General features: G+C 39.9%; 1 protein-coding gene across 2 annotated transcripts in view; it reads right to left on the bottom strand.

The window, feature by feature from the left end:
- Nucleotides 1-216: 216 nt before the first annotated feature.
- The window catches only part of CAV1 (caveolin 1), a 35,702-nt gene continuing 12,114 nt past the window's right edge, over nucleotides 217-23,804 (bottom strand). For both annotated transcript variants that reach the window (XM_005899130.2, XM_070369585.1), the window contains exon 3: nucleotides 217-2,416. In XM_005899130.2, the coding sequence (XP_005899192.1) occupies nucleotides 2,075-2,416 (342 nt within the window). In that variant the 3' untranslated portion in view covers nucleotides 217-2,074. The remainder of the gene's footprint in view (nucleotides 2,417-23,804) is intronic.

Raw genomic sequence — 23,804 nt, 5'->3', positions numbered from 1 at the left:
TATCTGAAGTAACTTATGAATGGTGATGACCTTAGAAGAAAGATCCCAACTAAATGACTTTTTAATAGTTGAAAAATGGAAGACCACCACCCCCTAAAACATACTCCAATAATGTACAGACTCTATGTACATGCACTTCACACACACACACACACGCCACACTACAGAAATCAACACATGCAGGCCTGTTTTGGGGAAAAATAATAAATCTGACTATTTAACTGTTAAACATTTTTATTGTGTAGACTTATTACAGGACATGCAAGATAAAAAAAGTGTAAAATATCAGTAAGCATATAAAAATTTCAGCAGTCTTTTGGACCAGCACTTGATTTGCACAAGGGAATAAGCATCTATATAGAACAGACATGTCTTGGGATACACAGTTTACAGATTGAATCACAAAACAATTTCCCAAGTGATTTTCCTCATATAAAGATAAAAAAACTTTTCACTTAAAAATTATTCAGTATAGTACATTTTCAGTTATGTACACAGTTTAAAAGTAAAACTATGTCCATGCCAGTGTCTGTTTTAATGCAGAAAACCTAAATAGGTAACAGGTTGGCGATTAAAGTGCCAGGAAAACTGGAAGAGGCAAAAAAAGAAACCAAGCAGAATTCCAACAGGTGTATGGAAATAAAAGCATAACTGAAGGTTAAAAATAAAGTCCCCCAGGGAAGAATCTTACTATGAGCAGGAGGAATAAAAAGCTTTTGGATGTACCAGGCAGCTTTCTGTATGACTCAGGTTTACAGGTAAAATTCCTCAGTTTGAATTCAGAAGAATTTGAATTTATTCCAGCAAAATTACCTCCATCTTTTATTACTGCCTCCTCCCCCATCTTCTCTCTGAGCAAAGTGACGCTTGGCTTAAGTCCAAAGCTCGTGGCAGGGGGAGGGGCCATGTGTCACAGCATAACAGGCAGTTGCAAGTGCTTTAATTTGAAGGGGTCACATTTGCAACAACTCTGACAGTCTCACACAATGGCCTCCATTTTATGAGCCCTTCCCCGGAGGCCCACTGATCAGCTGAAAAGGGAACACAATGTTCAGCCACTAAACCACCCCGGTGATGGATTAGTTTGGAGTCAGGAAAGCGTGATTATTCTTGAAAATAAACGAAGCTGAATAGACATGCTGACCTCATTCAGCTAGTGAGAGGCAGGGAAAGTTGGCTTCCACTTCTGCCAGCCCAGAGGGCTTGGCCCCATTTATTCACCTTAATTCATTTAATGGGGCTGATGTGGACCATACCCCATATGGATAAAGATGTTGTGTGATCAAGTACAGACATGAACTTCATCTGATCCCATATCTTGGAGTCAGAAATAAGTGTGAAGAACTAGGTAATGGATTTTTCTAATTTTGGTCTTCAGGAAGGCTGCTGACCTAATAAAAGTTGATGAGGTGGACCCTATTTTAAAAGGAAAACCTGGAGAACAGGAAGGCACTTAGGTGTCATCATCTATGTAACAAATATCCAGGCATACAAGTATCTATCACAGGTTAAAACTTCAAGAAAGTAAGGCAATAGATCATGTGCAGATTATGTTTTCTAACTTGATGAATATCGCTAGATCCCATTGAATCATTACAGTGAATGGCAGCAATTCACTAAACACTTCAGAGGGAAGAGTTTGCTTAAAACTGCCCACATATCTGTACACTCAGTGACAATAGCCTGGAATACTTGAATACTTCCCTTACCATAAAATGATCGACATTTTAGAACAGGCAGTTGAGGTTGTTAGTTCTCTTTTTCCTCCTCAGTTCTTCATATTTCTCTCAAGTTATCTTTTAACAATAGGTTCATATCTCAGCCAATAGGACAATGATCCAAATGAAAGAAAAATATTTTAAATGGGTTTTAAAAGTTCAGACAACCCCCAACACAGACAACCCAATAGCTCAGAGGAGAAAAATAATAGTTATGAAGACTGAGAGAGTGATATCTTTGTTCTGAACCAGGAAATTCATTCATATGCTGTTGCTATACTAGCAACTTGAAATTGGCACTGAGAAAATTAAAAGGGAAGAAAGAATCATATATACTTCTATCCTTGAAATGTCATTTATATTTCTTTCTGCGTGTTGATGCGGATATTGCTGAATATTTTGCCAATAGCCTCAAACAGCGGGTCACAGAAGGTGTGGACGTAGATGGAATAGACACGGCTGATGCACTGAATCTCAATCAGGAAACTCTTAATGCATGGTACAACTGCCCAGATGTGCAGGAAAGAGAGAATGGCAAAGTAAATGCCCCAGATGAGTGCCATTGGGATGCCAAAGAGGGCAGACAGCAAACGGTAAAACCAGTACTTTGTCACAGTGAAGGTGGTGAAGCTGGCCTTCCAGATGCCGTCGAAACTGTGTGTTCCTTCTGGTTCTGCAATCACATCTTCAAAATCAATCTGAAAAGAAGAAGTGACAGAACATGAGCTTGAAATAGAAGAAACAAGAAAAAACCCATTTCTGAGTATGCATAAATATATATTAGCTTTTATGTACAGGTTCTGTGTAAAATGCTTAAAGGCACCCAGCAGCATCAGCCTCACTCGGAATATGTGGGAAATGCAGATTTGGGCTCCACCCAGACCTCTAGGGGTAGTGTCAAGGTGGATTTCTAACATGTTCTCTGGGTGTTTCTTCGCTATGTGAACGGTTAAGAACTGCTGCTCTAGGGAAAACTAAAGGGATATGATAAAATTCTTGCCTTCAAGTAAAGCCCAGCAATATGGATAAGTATACTAGGCATTCAGTAAAATGTAAATAACATGATCTAAGTTAACTGCATTCCGAGACAACTACACAAACAATGTTAAGAGGTAGTTAGTTCATATGTGCTAAATCACTTCAGTCGTATCTGACTCTTTGTGACCCTATGGGCTGTAGCCCACCAGGCTCCTCTGTCCATGGGTTTCTCCAGGCAAGAAAATGAGTGAGTTGCCATGACCTCCTCCAGGGGATCTTCCTGATCCAGGGATCGAACCTACATCTTACATCTTCTGCATTGGCAGGTGGGGTCTTTACCACTAGCCCCACCTGGGAAGCAATTCATGACTGATTGTCAACTCTCCAACACTCAGCTGGTAGAATATCTTCAGGAAATTAGATCATTGTGGGCTCTGAGGATTTAAGAAATCTTCATTGTGTGACGGGATTTGAGCAGGGATTGGAAAATGGGGTATGGCTTGGAAAGGAAGGAAGAAGGGATCTGAAAACGCTGTGATCAAGGCCCCAGGACAACGAAGGATGATGCAGTGAGTGTCACAGACAGATAGACCTGTGTGGCCATGGCTGAAAAGAAAGGTTGAGGCCAGACTCAGTTTTACTTTATATGAAGTGGTGATGGGGGCGGTGGGGGGGTGAGGGGGCGGTGTCTGTTGAAGATGTTGGAGCAGAGGAATGCAGCCACAATCCAATTCAGTCATTTACCAACATGAATTTGATAGCAGTGTCTAGGCTAGGGGAAAAGGAAAAGAGACTCAAGGAAGAAAGATTCTTGCAGTATCCCAAGTTTGAGATGGCAGGGCCAAAACTGTAATAGTGACCATGAAAAAAGAGAAGAATGAATTTCAGGGATGTTAAAGGAAGAGTGCCCAGGACTTGGTTACTTCAAGGATAAGGAGAGAGAAAAGCCTAGGATGAACTTTGAGCTTCAGGTCTGCCTGCCAGAGAGAGTTGGGCATGCATGCCAAGTTGCTTCAGTTGAGTCCGACTCTTTGCACCCCTATGGATCATAGCCCGCCAGGCTCCTCTGTCCATGGGATTCTTCAGGCAAGAGTACTGGAGCTTGTCTGGACTGCTGCTTAATCTTGAGCTTTAAGGATTAAAGCCATGCCCTCTTTCAGGGGATCTTCCTGACCCAGGGATCGAATCTGCGTCTCATATCTCCTGCACTGATAGGCAGATGCTTTACCACTAGCACCACCTGTGAGGCCCATTACAGGTTGAATTTGTCTTTATTCAAAACTTTTACTGTTTCTTCAATTTAAAAACCAAGTTCTCTCTTAACATTTTCTTAACTGCCTTCCTAATTTTCTTCTTGCTGTTAATGTCACCTCTGCTCTCTCTAGGGGCTTCCCAGGCGGTGCTAGTGGTAAAGAACCATTTGTCAGTGTACAGTGTAGAAGACATAAGAGATGTGCGTTCAATTCCTGGGTCAGGAAGATCCACTGAAGGAAATCAGGGCAACCCACTCCAGTATTCTTGCCTGGAGAATCTCATAGACAGAGGAGCCTGGCAGGCAATGGTCCATAGGGGTGCAAGGAGTTGGACACCACTGAAGCAACTTAGCAGCAGAAGCAACACCTGTACTAGTCCCTTTTGGTGGCCACTAGAAAATAATCAAATTAGTTTGTAGTCATGTAGCAGTTAACTAAGTGCTTCTACATGTATTGTCTCCATGTGACCTAGGGTTTCAAACCAATCTGGGAAGGTAGGTTGTCATTTTACAAAAGAAGATACATAGATTCGGAGACATAATGGTGGCTTGCTAAAGTCAAACACAGCAGAGGTGGGGACAGGATGCAAGCCTAGCCCCTTTCCCAATAGCATTCTTTCCCACAGAATTAATTTGCAGGAGCTTTTATCCATCTGGAAGGATTATATAGACTAAAGCATGGGGTAACAAAATTACCACCAGAAGTGTAGGACAGAGCCAGTTTAACTGTGGAGTGGTGGCAGCTATATGAAGGATATATGTATATATCCTTATATATAAATATATAAACCATATATATTATGTGGTTTGAAATATAAACACATTGATGACTGCCAGAAGCAATCCAATGGCACCCCACTCCAGTACTCTTGCCTGGAAAATCCCATGGACGGAGGAGCCTGGAAGGCTGCAGTCCATGGGGTCGCTGAGGGTTGGACACGACCAAGCGACTTCACTCTCACTTTTCACTTTCATGCATTGGAGAAGGAAATGGCAACCCACTCCAGTGTTCTTGCCTGGAGAATCCCAGGGACAGGGGAGCCTGGTGGGCTGCTGTCTATGGGTTGCACAGAGTTGGACACGACTGACACAATCTAGCAGCAGCAGCAGCAATCCAGGCAAGCTCAGGATTAAGGAATGAGGACTTATGTGACTCCATGGAGCCTCTCAGTGCCAAGGAGCCACTTTTGGTTAAACACAATCAACTTCTTTTGGAAAAAAATACATGATGCTTACCAATAGTTAATGTTTATTTTCTAAAACATTCTGTTTCTTGATCTGTTGTCCAATGTCCTAAGAATATGTAATACATAAAAAAGGTATGTCCATAATTATCTAAAGGAAGTTAAATAAATTTATTGTTGTTCTAATGTTTTCTTTCCCTGTTTAGATCTAGACTCAGAAGTAAACATGTGTGTGTTTTAAAAGATTGTTGTAAATGTGTGGCAAGTCAGATCAATCTTTCAATGAAGTTTCTGTGCAGATACTTGTTTACTATAGGGTTTTGTTCTGGTACTGGATTTTCCCAAAGCTGTTAAAAATAAAGGTCTGTGCTTTTCCTTTGAAAGGTCCCCAAAGAATTTTATTTTTAAAAGATGACTATTTTGTAAGAGGATTTGGTGAAGTCAAAATGAATGCACTAGAGCAAGATATTCTTAATCTGAATCAAAGGTTGGGCAATGGTGGTCCATGAATGCCCTGAAGGGGGCACTTAATAGATGAGGGCCATCACTTTTATAGAAAATAGTCTATTGCCAAAGGAGGCTGGTAAGGACTTTACAGGAACCAAGGATTCCTGTCTCTTTACAGAACAGAATTTAAGCATGTTTGCCTACAGATTCTTTTCCAAGGGAATGGATAGTTACTAACATTTGTTGACTGGCTATCGTGATCAAACGCTGTTCTCATTTAACTCACAGCAACTCTGTAATTTATTATTGCCATTTAATAGAAAAATGTGAAGTTTAATAGATTGTCCAGGTAAATAAGAGGTAGATTTGAATTTCCAATCTGGTTTGAAAGATATTGATTCTTTCTTTTAATACCACATTGCTTAAAAAATATTTTTCAAATTTTCTCTAAGGCAATCAGTATTTCATAATTAAAAGGCAAATTGACCAAAAAAAAAAAAAAAAGAGAGAGAGAAAGAGAGAGATTATTGAGTTTAACCCTCTGGTAACTGTACGAATTCCCATAGCCTAGTCTCTGAGAACAGTGTTAGGATGAGGTCATACACTTATATACATGATTGGTCCTTGTTGAAGATCTATAAACATGTGCCATCTATGTAAGATTTCTTACTGATAATTTAATTTTTCTAAACATAAATATAAATGCTTTTTTCAGTGAACATTTTGGAAATTCTTAAGTTTTAAGTTGCTTAAAAAATTTGAGTGGTTACTTTTTTAATGCTTTCCAAAACTGCAGTGAGTATGATTTATCTTCAAATATCCAAGTGAATTTAGAGCAAGTCTCCAGGGGTGGAAAGCAACATGACAAAAATAACATGTTATATAAATATATTCCTTAGTTAGTTGCTGCTTTAGTCTTAAGAATGTAACGTGGCTTAAAATAAAAGTCAATTAGATGCAGTTCAAGAGAGAAAAGGCAGGTTAAAGAAACACAGTGAAGCCAGAAATAATCTTTAGTTTCTCTCTACCTCCATTTCTGCAACAGTAATAGTAATATTGATAGGTGTTTGTGAGGAGGACATGAGAAAATTTATGTAAAGTGCTTGGCATGGGGATAGATCATTGCAATATAGTAAATAATAAACAGCATTAAAAATTACTTGTTGTGGGTGACTACATTTTTAAATAGGCAATTGAAATAAGAGAAACTATCAGTTGCAAAGTACATGGTGGCTGTAAATTCAAACCTCATCAGTGCTTCAAAAGAGCTAACTTCCATCTGTAATAATCTTTACCACAACCTCTGAGGTACGTATCATTATTCTCATTTTACATAATGAGGCTACTGTTGGAGGTTAAGACATTACCCAAGGTCATATGGATGATAAGGGGCAAAACTGGAACTTGTCCTTCTTTAAGTCTAACTTCCTTTTGCTTTTGTATCCCTGGGACTATAAGCTCTTCTAATTAGACCTGTTTGCTTAATTTTAGGAATAATGATATGCTTCCTAAAACATGCACATTTTGATTATTAAAGAAATTACTCTTGTTAATGTTTCTATTTTAAGTTAGAACATCTAGTAACTAGGATGTTTTTCCTTTTTGGTACTGACTGAATTTCCATGGCCCTGCACATCATGTTCTCACAATCCTGGGCACCTAGCCAAGAACTCTCTCTCTAATTGGCAGATAAGGAAACTGAGGCACAATTTAAATGGACCAGATTTCTCAAGGTCCTAAGTGAATCAGTGAAATTAGAACTCTAATTTCCTGATTCCCAGGCCTAGGTTCACCCCTACCCGCCACACTATTTCCCTATGAATGTACATCTTTCTCCTTATGTCCCTTCTCTGCCTACCCCATTCCTAACTCTAGGTCTCCTGTAAGTCTCTCATTGTCTTCTAAGACATGGACTTGAAATATATCACTGTGTGAGGTTAGGAGAAATGTCCTTTTCTCAGCATGAATATAGACATTTCTGTATACCTATTTAGGGTGAATAGGTGAAAACCAGAGGGAATATTTTGGAAAATATCCTCATTATACATTTTGAAACATTCATAATCGATTGAACCCAACAAAATTCTGTTAGTAATCAGTCATTCCATTTAAAGGCAGTTCACAATTCCATCCAAGCATAGTTGCCTTAGCAGATTCATAGATATATAAAGCTGAAGGGATTCTTAAAGAAAAGGAGATCCACTTGAGAGAGAGAAATTGATGGACAAAGCTGTCAGATGACCAGATCAAGAATGCTGCTGCTGCTGCTAAGTTGCTTTAGTCGTGTCTGACTCTATGCGACCCCATAGACGGCAGCCCGCCAGGCTCCTCCGTCCCTGGGATTCTCCAGGCAAGAACACTGGAGTGGGTTGCCATTTCCTTCTCCAATGCATGAGAGTGAAAAGTGAAAGTGAAGTCACTCAGTCGTGTCCGACTCCCAGTGACCCCATGGACTGCAGCCCACCAGGCTCCTCCACCCATGGGATTCTCCAGAATACTTTCCCACTTAATGGCAGGCGCAGACTTGGAATTCAGGCTTAGAAATTTCCTGGGCTTTTCCACTACTGTCTGCTTATCACCGCACACCCTCCATCATCTGGATGCTACATTCCATTGCCAATGGAAAAGGCAACTAGGCTTGAATGTGAATTTGAACATCATTGAATGAAAAGTGGTGCCTTTTTCTGATTATCTCGTGTGCTCATTGTTCATATGCATCATGGGTTTGATTTATCCCTCATCAAAGCTGTCACTCTGGAGTCCCATTCCTCAGGGACATGACCCTCTTAACCCTCTAGAGGAAGTCTCAGAGCAGGTGTTACTCAGAGCGAACTGTATTTGCTCACATAAATTTGGAGCAGAGCAAGAATTAGAGGTTTCCTTTTGGACAAACACAAAAGCGAAGAAATGCAGGTGCCATTTAGTTTCTTAGAATGGGGATGCTTCAGATGAGGTTGAGCTGCTCCTCAAATGAGCTGATTTTCTGTTCTGTAAACTATGGAACAAGTTGCCCTTCTGGCAAGAATCAGACTTCAAAATCAAAGGCATAAATAAACTTCAGTATTTGTATGTCTTAATAGATGCTTTATAAGGAGTCAAGAGTTTATGTTATTAGATTTTTATAAATGACATTAAATACTTTTGTACAACACTGACTTATGATGCTATAATTTTTGAAACATAAGTTAGCAAAAATCTAGCAGCAGGAGTCAAGAAAAGCAATCTGTCTCATTGTGTTTTAATAACAGTTGTTGGCTAGTGCAAGTCATTTTGTTAAATGTATGTGATGGAAATATTAAAAAAGAATTTTCCATGTACACAGGATTAAAAAACATGGGCTCATTTTTTTTGTCTCAAAATTTGGACATTTTATTTCTGGATAAAGAATTTCCAAGAAGGAAACTTTAAGTACATTTGGGATTTAATAAGCAAAGATGCTTGCCTATTCTGTTTCCATGAGAAAATATCATTTTAGATTTTTGTGAAAATTGTGATAAAATTATGAAACTGTGATTATACTGGATATATGGAACACATAAATAATAACAAACAAGATGTTTATAGAAGATGTGTGTTGTCTGCCTGACACCCACAGTCCCACTTTTCTGCCAGTGAAGCTTCATTTGTTCAGGTCATGGAAATAATTCTTTTATCTTAGAGATAAGTTATAGATGGTTTAGACTTGCCATGGTAATCTTAGTCTCCTTGTCAAGTGGTCAGTTTAGAGTAGACATGTCACCCTATTCTCGCCAATGAGATTAAGTAGAAGTCTGCCGGGCTAGACTTCCGGAAAGCTTTATCTTTCTTATGAAAAGAAACAGAGGCATTTGGTATGGCCCTTTGCCCTTCTTCCTACTTAGAAAATGATGTATTGCCTTAATGTAGAGAAGTCATCTTTTGACCATGAGGTGACATATATAATTAAAAGACCAAGAGAATAGAAGAAGATGCTGCTTTTGTGCTACAAATCTACTGAAACAATTCAGTAGCTATCTGCCTCTAGACTTCTCCTTATGCTTTTATTTTTAAGCCACAGCTATTCAGATTTTCAGCTACCTATATCAGAAAGCATTCTGAAGTGATATAGTAACTAACACTCTTTCCTTTTGGTTAGCATAGTAGGTGTACAACTCCTCATTTATAAACCTAAGTTCAATTAGTAACTTCAGAATCTTTTCAGCACTACTATACTCTACCCCCAGAATACACTCCCTAACCTGTATCAGAAAAGTTTGTTTTAGCAAACCATAAGTAGGATGATAAATTGACAATAAAAAAAGCAAATTCATCTGTTCTGTGATAGACAACATCTAAGATGGCTCCCAATGATCCCTTCTCCTCAACTTCTTGGTATTTATGCCTTTGTGTAACGTTCCCCCCACTTTTGAGTGGGCTGGATTTGTTGATTTGCTTCTAAATAATAAAATGTGGCAAAAATGATGGGGTAGTCTCTTCCATGATCAGGTTACAAAAGACCATGGTATCATCTTCCTTCCTTTCTTGCTCTCTTGCTTGCTTGCTCTGCGGGAAGCCAGGTGCTGAGTTGTGAGCTGCCTTTTGGAGAGGTGTGTGAGGAAGTTAACTGAGGCAGAACTATAGCCAATAGCCACTGAGGAACTAAGTCCTCAAACCAGAAGCTTGGGAGGAACTGAATCCTACCAGTGGCCATGTGAGTGAGCTTGGAAGTGGGTCTTTCCCCAGTTGGGCCTTGAGACGAACTCGAGCCCTGCCACGTGCATTAAAGCCTGTGAGAGGCCCTGTACAGAACCATTCAGCTAAGTCACATTTGGATTTCAGATACACTGTTAGATTATTTAAATATTTGCTATACAAAGCCACTGAATTTTGAGGCCGTTGGTTATGCAGCTATAGATGACTACTATGATTCTAAAACAAACCACCTTTGATGATCATGTTTTATTTTTCATTATATTATTCTTTTTCTGTTATATAATTCCATTTTCATGCTTACAGAAAAACATACACAGTCAGTCAGTTCAGTTCAGTCGCTCAGTCATGTCCGACTCTTTGTGACGCCAGGCCTCCCTGTCCATCACCAACTCCCGGAGTTCACCTAAACTCACGTCCATCGAGTCGGTGATGCCATCCAGCCATCTCATCCTCTGTCGTCCCCTTCTCCGCCTGCCCCCAATCCCTCCCAGCATCAGGGTCTTTTCCAATAAGTCAACTCTTCGCATGAGGTGGCCAAAGTATTGGAGTTTCAGCTTTAGCATCAGTCCTTCCAAAGAACACCCAGGACTGATCTCCTTTAGAATGGACTGGTTGGATCTCCTTGCAATTCAAGGAACTCTCAAGAGTCTTCTCCAAGTGATGTGATGCTTCAACCACAGTTCAAAAGCATCAATTCTTCGGTGCTCAGCCTTCTTCACAGTCCAACTCTCACATCCATACATGACCATAGGAAAAACCATAGCCTTGACGAGACGAACCTTTGTTGGCAAAGTAATGTCTCTGCTTTTGAATATGCTATCTAGGTTGGTCACAACTTTCCTTCCAAGGAGTAAGCGTCTTTTAATTTCATGGCTGCAGTCACCATCTGCAGTGATTTTCGAGCCCAAAAAATAAAGTCAGCCACTGTTTCCACTGTTTCCCCATCTATTTGCCATGAAGTGATGGGACTGGATGCCATGATCTTAGTTTTCTGAATATTGAGCTTTAAATCAACTTTTTAACTCTCCTCTTTCAACAAGAGGCTTTTTAGTTCCTCTTCACTTTCTGCCATAAGAGTGGTGTCATCTGCATATATGAGGTTATTGATATTTCTCCCGGAAATCTTGATTCCAGCTTGTGTTTCTTCTAACCCAGTGTTTCTCATGATGTACTCTGCATATAAGTTAAATAAGCAGGGTGACAATATACAGCCTTGATGTACTCCTTTTCCTATTTGGAACCAGTCTGTTGTTCCACATCCAGTTCTAACTGTTGCTTCCTGACCTGCATATAGGTTTCTCAAGAGGCAGGTCAGGTGGTCTGGTATTCCCATCTCTTTCAGAATTGAGTGAATATAAATATCCTGCAATCCGGTCCTGGAGTAAAGTCCAGGAATATATGAGAAGGAAATACAGCATTTTAAACTTTCAACAATTCATATTAAACTGAATATTGGAAAAACTGTACACAGTTGATAGTGCTCTCAGCTCATATTGCTAATATGCTTGGATTTCTACCCAGATATGCACCAAAGACTAAGAGTCAGCTCCACCTTGAAGACATGCCACTGAATCTGGACTTTTGATTATGTGTTGAATGCACCACCACAGGGGTAGTGTGGCAAAGTTAATGGGAGGGAGGGAGAGTACCTGTTAAAATGCAGATTCTTAGGCTCCTTTCAGTCTAGGATCACACTGTCTGGGGTGGGCCTGGTGAATCTTATACAAAAAAGTGAATTAGTGAATGACAACCTCTGTATGGATTTAATGACAGCTTCTTTCTGTTGTCAGTACTCTCTTCCCTCTGTGCCTGGAAGCCCTAATCTGCTTCCTGCTTCTTTCCTGAAACTCCTCCCGTGCCGGCTGGCATATGGAAATTGGTGGATAAAGAATGAATGGAAATTCTTTTGAAAAGCTTTCCCTAATTTAAACCTATAAATATTTATTGGACAAGGATGAATGACTGTTATTATGGAAAACACAAAAACTGGCAATAGAAATCCTGATTTATTTTTTATGATTTTAAACCCAGTATAAACAAATGAATGTTTTAAAAATCAAATACGTACTTCTAAAATCCTACCTACTACATGAACCAAGCCCACACATAGAGAAAGAGGGTTGAAACTAATTTCAAACTCCCCTCAGTGTTCTCATACATATTTCCAACATGTTGAATGGCCTTTGAAGTTAGTGGAATAAATGTGGTCCATGAGTGTGTGGGTGTAGAGAGGGTTGAGAACTAGCACAATTAAATGTTACCAGAACACAGGAACTCTGCCCTAATGCCTAAGTGTTTTCTCAGGGGCAAGGGCAAATATCCATTTGTTTATTGAACTGAGCTGGCATCATTGAGGGGAAAAAGCGGCAGTGAAAGCTGCAGTGTTCTTGCAGCCTCGACTGAAAAGAGGAGGCCTCTATTGTATCCTTAATGCTTGTGATTATTTGGACTTCCAGAAATCTACACAGAGAACTAGGAAGAATTTAAACCAAGGGTGGGAACACTGAAGTGTTCTTGGATTGCCTTGGGGTAACAGGTGCTAGGCAACTTCACCCTGTGGGAGAGCACTGGGCTGCCTTTTGACCTAAAGGGAGAGGGCTGCATTAGTAATCAGAGTTTCAAACTAGAGAACAGAAAGGTGGGTATTTGCATACTTCTGAGTGACAGGAGAGGGCTGGGTGTACAGGGAAGGGTGCAAAGGGGACCTGTAGCCCTTGACCCGGGCTTCTAGCTGGAACCCTTGAGTCTCTCCCTCAGGATTGCTTCTCAGACATTACAGAGACCTCAGAATAGATATTATACACATTTAGTGTCCTACTTCACTCATCTGCTTCTCTTCACAAAGTTGTAAAGTTCTAGGTTATTTTCATAATAAGAATAGAAAATAGTCTATTAATTCCCTGACAGAAAAGGTCACTTAACTAATGAATGAATGGAGCAAACCAGGATCTGGGGCAAGTTGGTGTCCACTGCACCCATTTTGGTGTCCTCCACAATTCCTAGTAGTATTATGCATACATTAATTAGCAAACATTCCATTTATATATATTTTAAAGGTGCTATAAATAGCCATTGAAAGGCTGTAGGCGTACATTAACCATCATATTATCTACTATGAATTCTAATCCTGATTTCACAAGTACATTTTTATTATCAATTTTTTTGGTATCCTATTTTATTCAAAATTATATTCTTTTTTACCATAGCTCTGTGATACCATGATTTGATCAAAATGAAGTGGAGGGCAAGTTACTTGAAAGGCATGGAAAGCCTACAGAGGAAAGCTTCCTCCTACAGAGGAGGAGGCAATCTGGACTCAGAAGTTTTCAGATTTAAGGAAGAATGATTTAGAAAATACTGATTATGTTGTTGCTTGGTTGAGTTTTGCTGCAATGATCTGAATAACTATAATTGTACCGATGTGGCACAAAAGCAAGGAGTGTGCACTGGAGTATGCTGAGGAGGGGAAGCAGAGGTAGAAGCAGAAATAGCAGCTCAGCTCCTCAGAGAATTAGTAGAGCACACCAGTGTGGATGAGATGGGGTGAGAAGAGTGAATTTGTCCTTTGGTGTTTTTAGCCTCCACTTTTCCTCGTGTGTGTGTGTGTTTCTCCAGAGCAGGAGGCCTACAATGCAATTTGTACTTTAGAATGAATTTTGGTGACTATGTTGTCTTTCCTGGCAGAGGCACAGGGACGCACAGAGTAAGGCAGAGCATCATTTCCAGTTGCCCTTTGTTGTGTTATTAATGGTCTTAGGGCACGAGTGTGGCATATATATTCTGAGTCAAGAGATTTTTGGAGCCCTTGGAATAGCAATAATAGAGTACTATGTCTCAGTGAGTTCACATCCTGTATGTGAGGACCTTCAAAGCAGGTGTTATTTCCCCCATTTTACAGATCGAGAGCCTGAGCCTCAGGGAGGCTATAATCAGTGACTGAACCAAACATAGGACTTAAGTCTCTTGGATCCTCCATCATACCACTTGCTGTAATCTCATACCAGTACTCATTCTGTTTATGAAACCCTGCTCATTCAAATAGAGTCAGAGTAAGAATTTCTGAATCTATGTGCCCTGGTTGCTCTCCCTTGCCTGCAACCATGTTTTTCATCCAAATGAACAGAAAATGCTGTCCTGACTCAGCAAATAACCATTTCTAACAGAACAGGGCATGCGCATCCAAGTCGGAGGCTATGGCTGGCCTATTTCTGCTATCAAACCTCCACGTTCAGCATTACCTTCACTCTCCAGCAGCCAAGTTCTTCTCTGCTCAGGACCCCCTGAGTCATCTGACCATCGATTACGGGGTCCCCATTGCCTTGTCACCTCTCTGTGGCTTTTTCTAGTTAACCTTAACATTGGACTTTTCCCCCTATTCCGTTCCTGTTGGGCCAGTGGTTCTCAAACATTAATCCACTCATTTGTTTTCAAAATGCAGATTTCTGGCCACTGAGATTCTGAATCAGTTGTGTCTGAGGGTAGAGTCCAGGTGTGTGTACCTTTTCCCTCATTTTGATACAAGTGGTACAGGGAAGACACTTTGAAAAAAAAAAAATCTGTTTGTTGTCTTAGTTCTCTACTGAGAGGATTAAATATCCTAACACTCCGATCTAAGTGGGCATGATAGTAAGTTAGTTACTGTGTTTCTCCCTACTGTTGAAAGGCAATATGGTAACATGGTTGATAGTTTGGGGGCCACTTTGGATCTCAGCTTTGCTAAGATTATTAAATCTCCCTGTGCCTTACTTCTTACCTGTAAATTGTAGATATAATAGTGTCTACTTCATAGGATTTTTCTGTGTATTAAATAACTTAGGCAAAATATTTGGAACAGTGTCAAGGGCAGTGGTCAATACTGCGTTGGGAACTTCTGGCCCAGGCACCCAAACCAGGAGAAGTGGGGAAGTGTCAGGGATTTCATTAACAGTGTTGGGAGGATGGAGGAGCTCTTTTGGAACGATAGACCCTCTTGGCATTCCTGAAATCATTTTGTGCAGGAGGGTGCTTATTCTGCATTCTGCCATTGAGCAAATAAGCAGAATTAGTTCATCTCTTGCATGCGCGTTAGCCTTCTGGAGCTTATTACAAACCTGAAGCATACATGCCCTGGGGGAGAAGACGCTCCAGCTGACGAGTGCATGGATGTGTCTGAAAGCGGCAGCAACACCAAGAAGACACGACTCTTTCTTTATATTAATTCCTTTTCGCCTTATTCTTCCTTTGTTTTCACCTTTAGCCTGAAGGGAGCCGCCAGGTGTCTCCATCTTTTGCTCTTTGTATGAGGGAGTATATGTGATCCTTGGGTTTGTATTAAAGTTAAATTTCCCTGTTTTGATAACAAAAATATACATTCATAGTTTACATCCTGTTGTGCCTTGAAGTGTGTTCCCTGTCAAAAAATATACTGAAGTCTGAATCCCCAGTACCTTGGAATGTGACCTTATTTGGAGACAGGATCTTGTAGATGTAATTAGGATGAGGTCACACTGGTGTAGAGTGGGCTCCCCATCTGAGATGGCAGGCATCCTTCTAAGAAGATGGTGTAATGTGAAGACACAAGAAGGCCATGTTATTGATTGAAGTTATGCAGCTGCACGCCAAGGAATGCCAAAGATGGCCAGAAAACCAGGAGAAGTTAGGGAGGGACAAGGATGGATTCCCCTGCAGATTTCAAAGGGCACATGGTCTTGCTGACATGTTGATTTTGGACATCTAGCCTCCAGAACCATGAAACAGTAAATTTCTATTGCTTTAAGCCCCTAGTTTGTGATACTTTTTAAGGCATTCCTTTGAAATGAATATACATCCTTCTGAAATTGTTAAAAACTGTCCTCGATGATGAGATGATTTGGAGATTCCATAGCATTTTTGTACCTCCTTGAGTAAGCTCAGTACTCTTTCTTCTTGGGATCCCAGGCAGGAACCTAAAACCACATTTGGTGCACCTGAGACCAGTTGACCATAAGCCTTTTGCAGGAATCTGGAACCATCTCTCCCATCTGCATGGCCTCACATTTTCATTATTACAAAAAATACCTAGCTTCAGATGGCTTGGTACAAAGCAGCCTGCATGTGTTTTGACTCCTTTTTTTAAATTTTCAGGCTTCTGGTATTTATTTATTTGGTGGCACTTGTTGATGTCAAGTATTACCGAATAAATGACATGGAACAGCGAACAGTGTAAAAATAAGCCAAGCAAGGGCTGGTGATAGGAGCACTGAGACTAGAGCGCTGAACTTGAACGGGGAAGGAGTCATACCTTGGGGGAGTTTATGTTTGTTATCCTTGAGAAGTAGCTAGAGCCCTTCAAAGTGGTGGGAGCTTACTTCCCAAATAGAAAGTCTTGTACTGTTTAATGCATGGAAATCTTGTTTTATCCAAGCATACAATGATAAGGATTCATCCAGAGGTCTCACTCGCTCACAAAATTCTGTTTACCCTTGGCAGTTTGTTATTCTTTAAGCTTTAGGGCATGCCATAGGATAAATATGAATGATTACCACGCTAAAGAAAATAAAAGCTCTTTCCATTCTATCAAAGACATAAGAAACGGAAATGTCTTCACTGTTTTCAAGCTACCCATTGGTTCACATAGATATTTGTTTGAACCAGAGCTTTTTAAACACTCTTAACTTTTTTTTTCAGTTTCTACAACTCACTTCCTGATGGCAGATGTTGTTTCCTACTATTCACTTAAGTCAAACTAGGGTTACTAATATCCTTCATCTTACTTCACTACTTGAGTATTTTTCCCTCCAGTGCTTCCAGTCTGTTTATTAAACAAATAGAAAATGAATGAAATAAATCTCTGCAGGTTTGAACATTGCTTGGCTAGTGAGGAAAAGGATTTACACTAGGGTCCTTGTAAGGCCTAAGCAAGGATAATCACAGCCCATTATGTGGCTCCCAAGACACAACTTCCAATCTCTCTTACAGGGTTTCTTCATCTGGGCACTGTTGGCATTGTGGGTCAGCTAGTTCTTTGTTGTTAGGGTGAGGGTTGGGGGGCTGTCCTGGGCACTGTGGTGTGACTCTCAACATTCCTGTCTTCTAACCACCAGATGCCAGTAGCACCTCCGAAATTGTTACAACTAAAAATGTCTCCAGACATTGCCAAATGTTCCCCGTGAGGGGAGCAAACAGTTATCCCTGGTTGTAATCTGCTACTCTAGAAAATCAGAATACGATTTGATGAGGCTGTAACCTAAACTTTAGAAACATTTATAGACTAGAATGCTTGCATATTTATTTCAGGCATTTTTGGTTTACAGTTCTGTGGCCTTGTGAGTTTATTCAGTAGTTACGAAGTACCTACTTTTTGAGGATGGAATAAATGAAATGAAGAAACAGAACCAGGATAGGATCTATGATTTGGGTACGAGTATCTTTGAAAAGGGGACAGTGCAGATGAAATAGGGATGGCTTCTGGCTGCTCAAGCTTGCTCAACAATCATTATCAAGGAGGAGTGATGTCTTTCTGGGGTACACTTCCTTACTTTTAAGGTAATAGAAGAATCACTTTTTTTGCCCCTCCCCAAATCACTAACCTCTTGAATTTAGACCAGACCATTTTTTTAATCCAACATACCCTACACTTATTTAATGGTTTGATTGTGTGTGTGAGGTTATTTCTGCTGCTAGGCTATAAGCTCGCTGGAATGTGGTAGATACTAAATTAATGTTTGTTGAATAAATGGATAAATTAATGAACACTTCCATTTGCCAAGTTATATTTCTCTCTTTCTCCTATTTATAAGAGCACAAACTTGATAAAATCTCCTTTAGGAAATAAAGTTTGGAATGTGTTATCTGGCCAGGGGCTAGTGATTGCGTTTGTTGACTGCATTCTATTGTCCTAATGCAGTCATAGTAATTTTGGAAAAAGAATGATCAAAGACAGGGAAGACGTCTATTCAGGTTTTGTTCATCATGAAATTTAGGTTGAAACCTATGGAGTTAGATTTAGATTTAAACCTATAGCTTTAGCTTAGGGAGCTGATGAGTTCCAGAGAATGTTCAGGGCATCTGGAATTCGAACAAATTCATGTTTTCCTTCATATTCATACAGCCAGGGTGCTAAGTGATGGAATTAAAATCACATAAGGTCTTAAATGCTGAACTGTATATGGGTCAGAGAGAAACAGACTCTATAGCTGGGTAACGGGAAAATCTGATTCAAAGTCATAGTGCTTCTGCCCTGTAGTTCTTAGTCATCTGATCCTATTGCTCACAGATGGGCTGTTAAAAAGAACTTCAGAAATGTGGCCGTATGAACTAGGTGAATTTGACAACTGTCAGCACTCAGAAAGTCTGAGCGTTTTCTATTTAGCTAGACCTTCTTAACACCATTGCTTTAACTAAAGTTGCAAGTGATGATGCACTCTTCTGTTATGTGAACCAAGAGGAATTGGCTGGTTAAAAAAAAATAAAAAGTACGGAAAGTTTGTAACCAACTTTGGAACTGATCTATCTTGGAACACAAACAGCCAATTTGGAGGCACGGGCAATAAAAAGAAAGACCACAGAGTTCTGAACCCAAATGAGAAGGGGAAATGAACTCCAGTTCTTGATCTTCTTCAGGACCAAATGTTTGTGTGCGGTATATTTGTATTCAGCACACCATCTGTTGATAGCTCAGTATTTCAAAAATGACTAATTAAGTCCCACAGCCTTAATATTAAAAGTGAAAATGACAACTGGTAAAATCTAGGAAGAAGGTAATAAAAATAGCATTGATGAGGGGTCCTCCACCCTTCTCTCTGCATGGACTTTTACGTGCTTTTATACTGTTCCACACTTATAAATACTGGTTAACTGGAATCACAGAATTTTAGAAATAAAAAGTGACTTAGAAATCTTCCAGTTCAACTTCTTGATTGCTATAGATGATGAAACTGCTGTCCAAAGGATCCAAGTGACTTTTCCAAGGCCCAAGGTAATACTTGAGGTCAGTGTCCAAGAGAGGGCTGCAATTCAGGTTTCCTCTGAGACTCAGTTTCCCCATCTGGTCTGAGGAATGATTGGCATCAGTAAAGTACTTCTCAGTGACTTGGGGTCTCTTCTCTGTGCCAGGCCTGGAGAAATGTAGGACACTGCCATCCCTAGGTCCAGTGAAGCTTCCTGTGGCCTCTACACCATTAGGAGAGAAACCAGTGCATGTTGTCAGCTCCATTCCTAGTATATGCCTGAGCCATGAACCCAAGTTTAAAAAGGGATGACAAGGATGATGTTCTGACTCTTAACCAGCTGACCTTCCTCTTGGAGAGAATAGAAAGAATGAGCAAAAGAAAGGGAAAAACATAAGGACTGAATTACGTAAGTAACATGAGATGTATCCTACGTACAAAGTCTATCTTATATAGCTGCTAGAGCAGAGTTCCAGAAAGCATTTTTTTAATAGGAATTTGAGTGACAAGCATCATATTCCAATAAAAATTCTAAGGACTCTGCCGGATGAGGACCTAGAGAAGTAATAATTTTCCCACTGTAGTGCTTAGAGTTTTGTCATGATGTGTGGTTTTATTATATAGAAATTCTGAGTTGAAACCAGACTCAATTCCAGCTGTATATTAGCATCACCTGGGGAACTTTCCAAAAAATAAAATTAATAACACATAGGCTTGGGCCCCATCCTAGACCAATTCGATCAGAATTTCTAAGGATGGGGCATGCACAACAGTATTTTAAAATATTCCCCAGATGATTTGCAACTAGTATAAAGAACCACTGGTCTACAGTCACAAAACAGCCACCCTCTGCAGAAGCCACACTGTCTCATGAGTTTACATCACAATAGGGGTTTATACAAGCTGCAAAATTGTGTGAATATGCAATGTGTAGGAGGGAGTGGATAGGCAGGCTTGCCATAAAGATAATGTTTCATACTGACCTTTTGGAACATACAATGCATGCATTTTTCAGTGTTCTACTTTCAGATGTTTACAACTTGCATTCTCAACCACTGTTAACACAATGCCACATCAACTCCTCTTTGCCCCCAAACAAACCAGGTATCCTGCAGGAATAGAGGAAAGTGTTCATACATATGCCTATGCTTAGTTATGAGACTCTGTGTCAGTATTCTTACACACCAAAATGTAATTGTAGAGATAGAAGGTTTTGAGAAGCTACATAGACAAATTAGGAATTTAACACACAACTGTTACAAAACAACCTCTTGTGACACATTCCTGGGATTAACCACTCATTACTTGGAATTTCTTCTCCCACGTAATCTTTTTTTTTTTTTAACTAACTCTTTCCTCCTTTTTCCTTGTCCTGAGTGGTGATTGCATCTGAGCAATAATTCCCTTGTAAGTCTCATAAGATCCTAGCAATAACTAAAAGCAGCTGACATTTTATGTCCCTTTCAACTCTTGTAACAAATTGCCAGACAAGACAGTCCCTCCCCAGCCCTACCTGGGTGTTTCTCTTCATCCCTGTCTCTTTCCTTTTGCTCTTCTATAGGATCTTTCCAGCATCTCCACCTCCTTCATAAGCTCAAAACAGAACCCATATTTAGTAAGTCTGATTCGTAGTAAATAAAGTAGAGAATCTTGTCTATGACTTTTTTTTTTTTTGATTGCATTCTCCTTTTGAGTCTATTTATTATATTTCCTTTAAAATATCATTAAATTATTGAGATGTTTTTCAGGAATAATTGATAAGACTTAGTTTGGGTCCCCTATTGCCCAAGGGGTATGGGACTTGATGGATTCATTCAAGGGTATGTTTACAATAGTGATTTTCACCCAGGAGACCTTGGTCCCTTAGCGGCTAGGGAATTATTACAAAGGGTTTCTATATCCATTGTGTTCACCAAGCATCTTGATTTTCCACATCACAAGCTTCCACAGAAATACCAGGAGAAACCCTCTCCTGGTATTTTCTTATTCTTCATATTTTTGCCTATTTGTTTCCCAGTTAACAGCTATGTGTTGTATTCCCAGTCTTTTAACATTATCTCACTTTGTATTGGTTTTGAATCTTATTTGTATCGAATATTTGTAACTTGTCAAAAATCATTTTGATATTATTTTTATCATAGATGTTAGCAAGGTTGTTATAATTAGTGTCATTTGTAAGTTGAGAGTCCTCTTAACTTGCTCATGCCACTCATTGATAAAATGGTAAATGTCTAAAACTGTGTTCCTGGTTGTGTATTAGATACGAGTCACATCTAAAATCCACATTACACATCAGCATCCTTTTTTAATGGCAGCTTTCTAGTTCTACCTATGCTTAACTGAATAATGATTTATTATTTAATTTATATTATATTATTAATAATTATATTAAATTATTATTAATTTATATTAAATTATCCCGATTTCCTATACTTTCTTGATAGGGAAACTATTTGGAATCAAATTGACATGTCTTGGGGCTTCCCTGATGGCTTGGATGGCAAAGAATCTGCCTACAATGTGGGTAACCAGGTTTGTTCCCTGGGTTGAGATGATACCCTGGAGAAGGGAATGGCTACCCACTCCAGTGTTCTTGCCTGGAGAATTCCATGGACAGAGGAATCTGGTGGGCTACAATCTACGGGGTCGCAAAGAGTTGGACACAACTGAGCGACTACCACTGACGTGTCTTACTCTTTTCCTTATTATAGTAAATCCACCTTGTATCACAGGAGATGAGAGAAAGAAGTGTGTCTGGAAAAGGAGCTAACATTCACTTGGCCCAGATAGCAATAATGAAACAAATGATGTCTGACTCCTAGAAATATTGAAGTGTTTTGCTTATTTTGTTTTGTTTTGTTCTGTTTTGCTCCTGAGAAGAGATCTGAAATCTCTGAGAGACCACCTATGAGGTACAAAGAAACTTCTATGCTGTTGAAATGGTAGATTAATAGTCACCACCTCCCAGCTAGTAAAATCTCAGAGCTCTGTATAATTAATATATAGAAGTAATAAAATGAAAGAGCAGGAAGATGAGGCTTTGGATTTTCAAAGCTGTTGTCTTCTTTAAGCTTTGTTTTTTTCTTCAGGTTTTGGATTTTTCTTCAGGGCTCTCTCCTGACCTAGTCATTCCTCTGATGTTGACCCCTGCAATTGCCCAGAGGTATATGGAGAGTCTGACAGGAAGTCCTCCTAGCCCTCTCTTGGCAGGGGAGTTCTCACGTGGCCTAAGACCCAACTCTCAGCCTTCATACTTCTGGCTGTAGGAGACAGTGCCAAGCTGTAGCAGTGGTATCTCTTGGCATTCTGGGAATCTGCCTGCTCTGCCTGCCATCTACTTAGGAGATTCGCCTTATCCTGCAGGCCCTGGGAGATTGTCCAGGTGTCTTAGCTGCTTATAGGAAGGCTCAAGAGAGGCATATCTGTGTCCTCTTCAAACTGAGGATTAAAAAGAATTTTTAATAATAAATATATATACATGTTAGAACGAGTTTTCTCTTTACCTGAGATAGAGTGAATGTTTTTAGATTTATTTCTTAATTATTTGGAAATGTTTTTCCTTGTAAGGCTTTAAATGTGGCCACCACAGAGAAAAGGAACAAAGGAAGCCAGTGACATAACCCTACTGTCTTTTCACTCACGTAAAACAGTCAGTTAAAAAAGAAATTTCAGATTCTTTTCAGCAGATTCAGTTCGGCATCCGTTTTCTGATAGCAGACTCAGTCGGGGCCCTGGGTAAGCACCAGGCAGCCACAGTCCTGAGACCACAGGGAGCCACTATTCTGTTCTGAAGGACTCACACATGATGTGGGAAGAGAAGCGGGGAGAGAGCCATGAGGATAGGGAAGCAGAACGCTTAGAGGGCTGTGATACATGCTAAAATAGACAAAAAACCACAGTGTGCTGGGAGCCAAGGGAAGAGACGATCAGTTCTGATGAGGGCTGTCAGGGAGGGCTGACAGAGGCCCAGACATCTGAGGTGAGGCTTAGCAGGTGGCTGTGGTTCTGTCAGGCAGGTTCTGGTGTACCAGGATGCATGGCAGGCTCCATGCATGCTGCAGAGTAAGTGCTTCCTAAACATTTGCTGAATGGGCTTTCTGGGGAGCACTTTATCTGAGAATGACTCTCATTCCTACCTTTATAGCTAGAATAAGAGAAAGGTTTACCCAAAATGTTTTGGTGAACTGGTGGTTGTTAACTGTTTTAGACAATTTCTCGCTACATATTAGCAAGAAGCCTGACACTAAGAACAAGTGAGAAATAGGGATCTGTTGACCATCCAAAATAGCTGTCAATGAAATCCAATGAATGCAGTTCCATTTCCTGAACACGTCTTGGTATGCCCATTTCCAGCTATATATTATTGCTAATAATATAGAAAAGGCAAACAGTAAGCTATGATTGACAGAACATTTTAATTGTTTTTCTGAGAGATTAATGGTGCCTTGTAAAATGCACTATTAAGTCTGTTCCTTACTTCTGGTATTTGTTTTTGAGAACAATTACGTAATTATAGGGAGGAAGTCTCAGAGAAACTTCTTTTAGGATTAAATAGGCATTTCTCCCACCAGCATAAAACTAGGGGTTTTCTCAACTGTTTCCTATTTTTACAATGTATTCCTGTAATGGCATGAATATCTGAGCAGAC

This window comes from Bos mutus, chromosome 4 (genome assembly GCF_027580195.1).
Source record: "Bos mutus isolate GX-2022 chromosome 4, NWIPB_WYAK_1.1, whole genome shotgun sequence".
Lineage (NCBI taxonomy): Eukaryota > Metazoa > Chordata > Mammalia > Artiodactyla > Bovidae > Bos > Bos mutus.
Note: the sequence above shows the minus strand (reverse complement) of the source record. Positions and strands in the feature narration are given on the sequence as shown.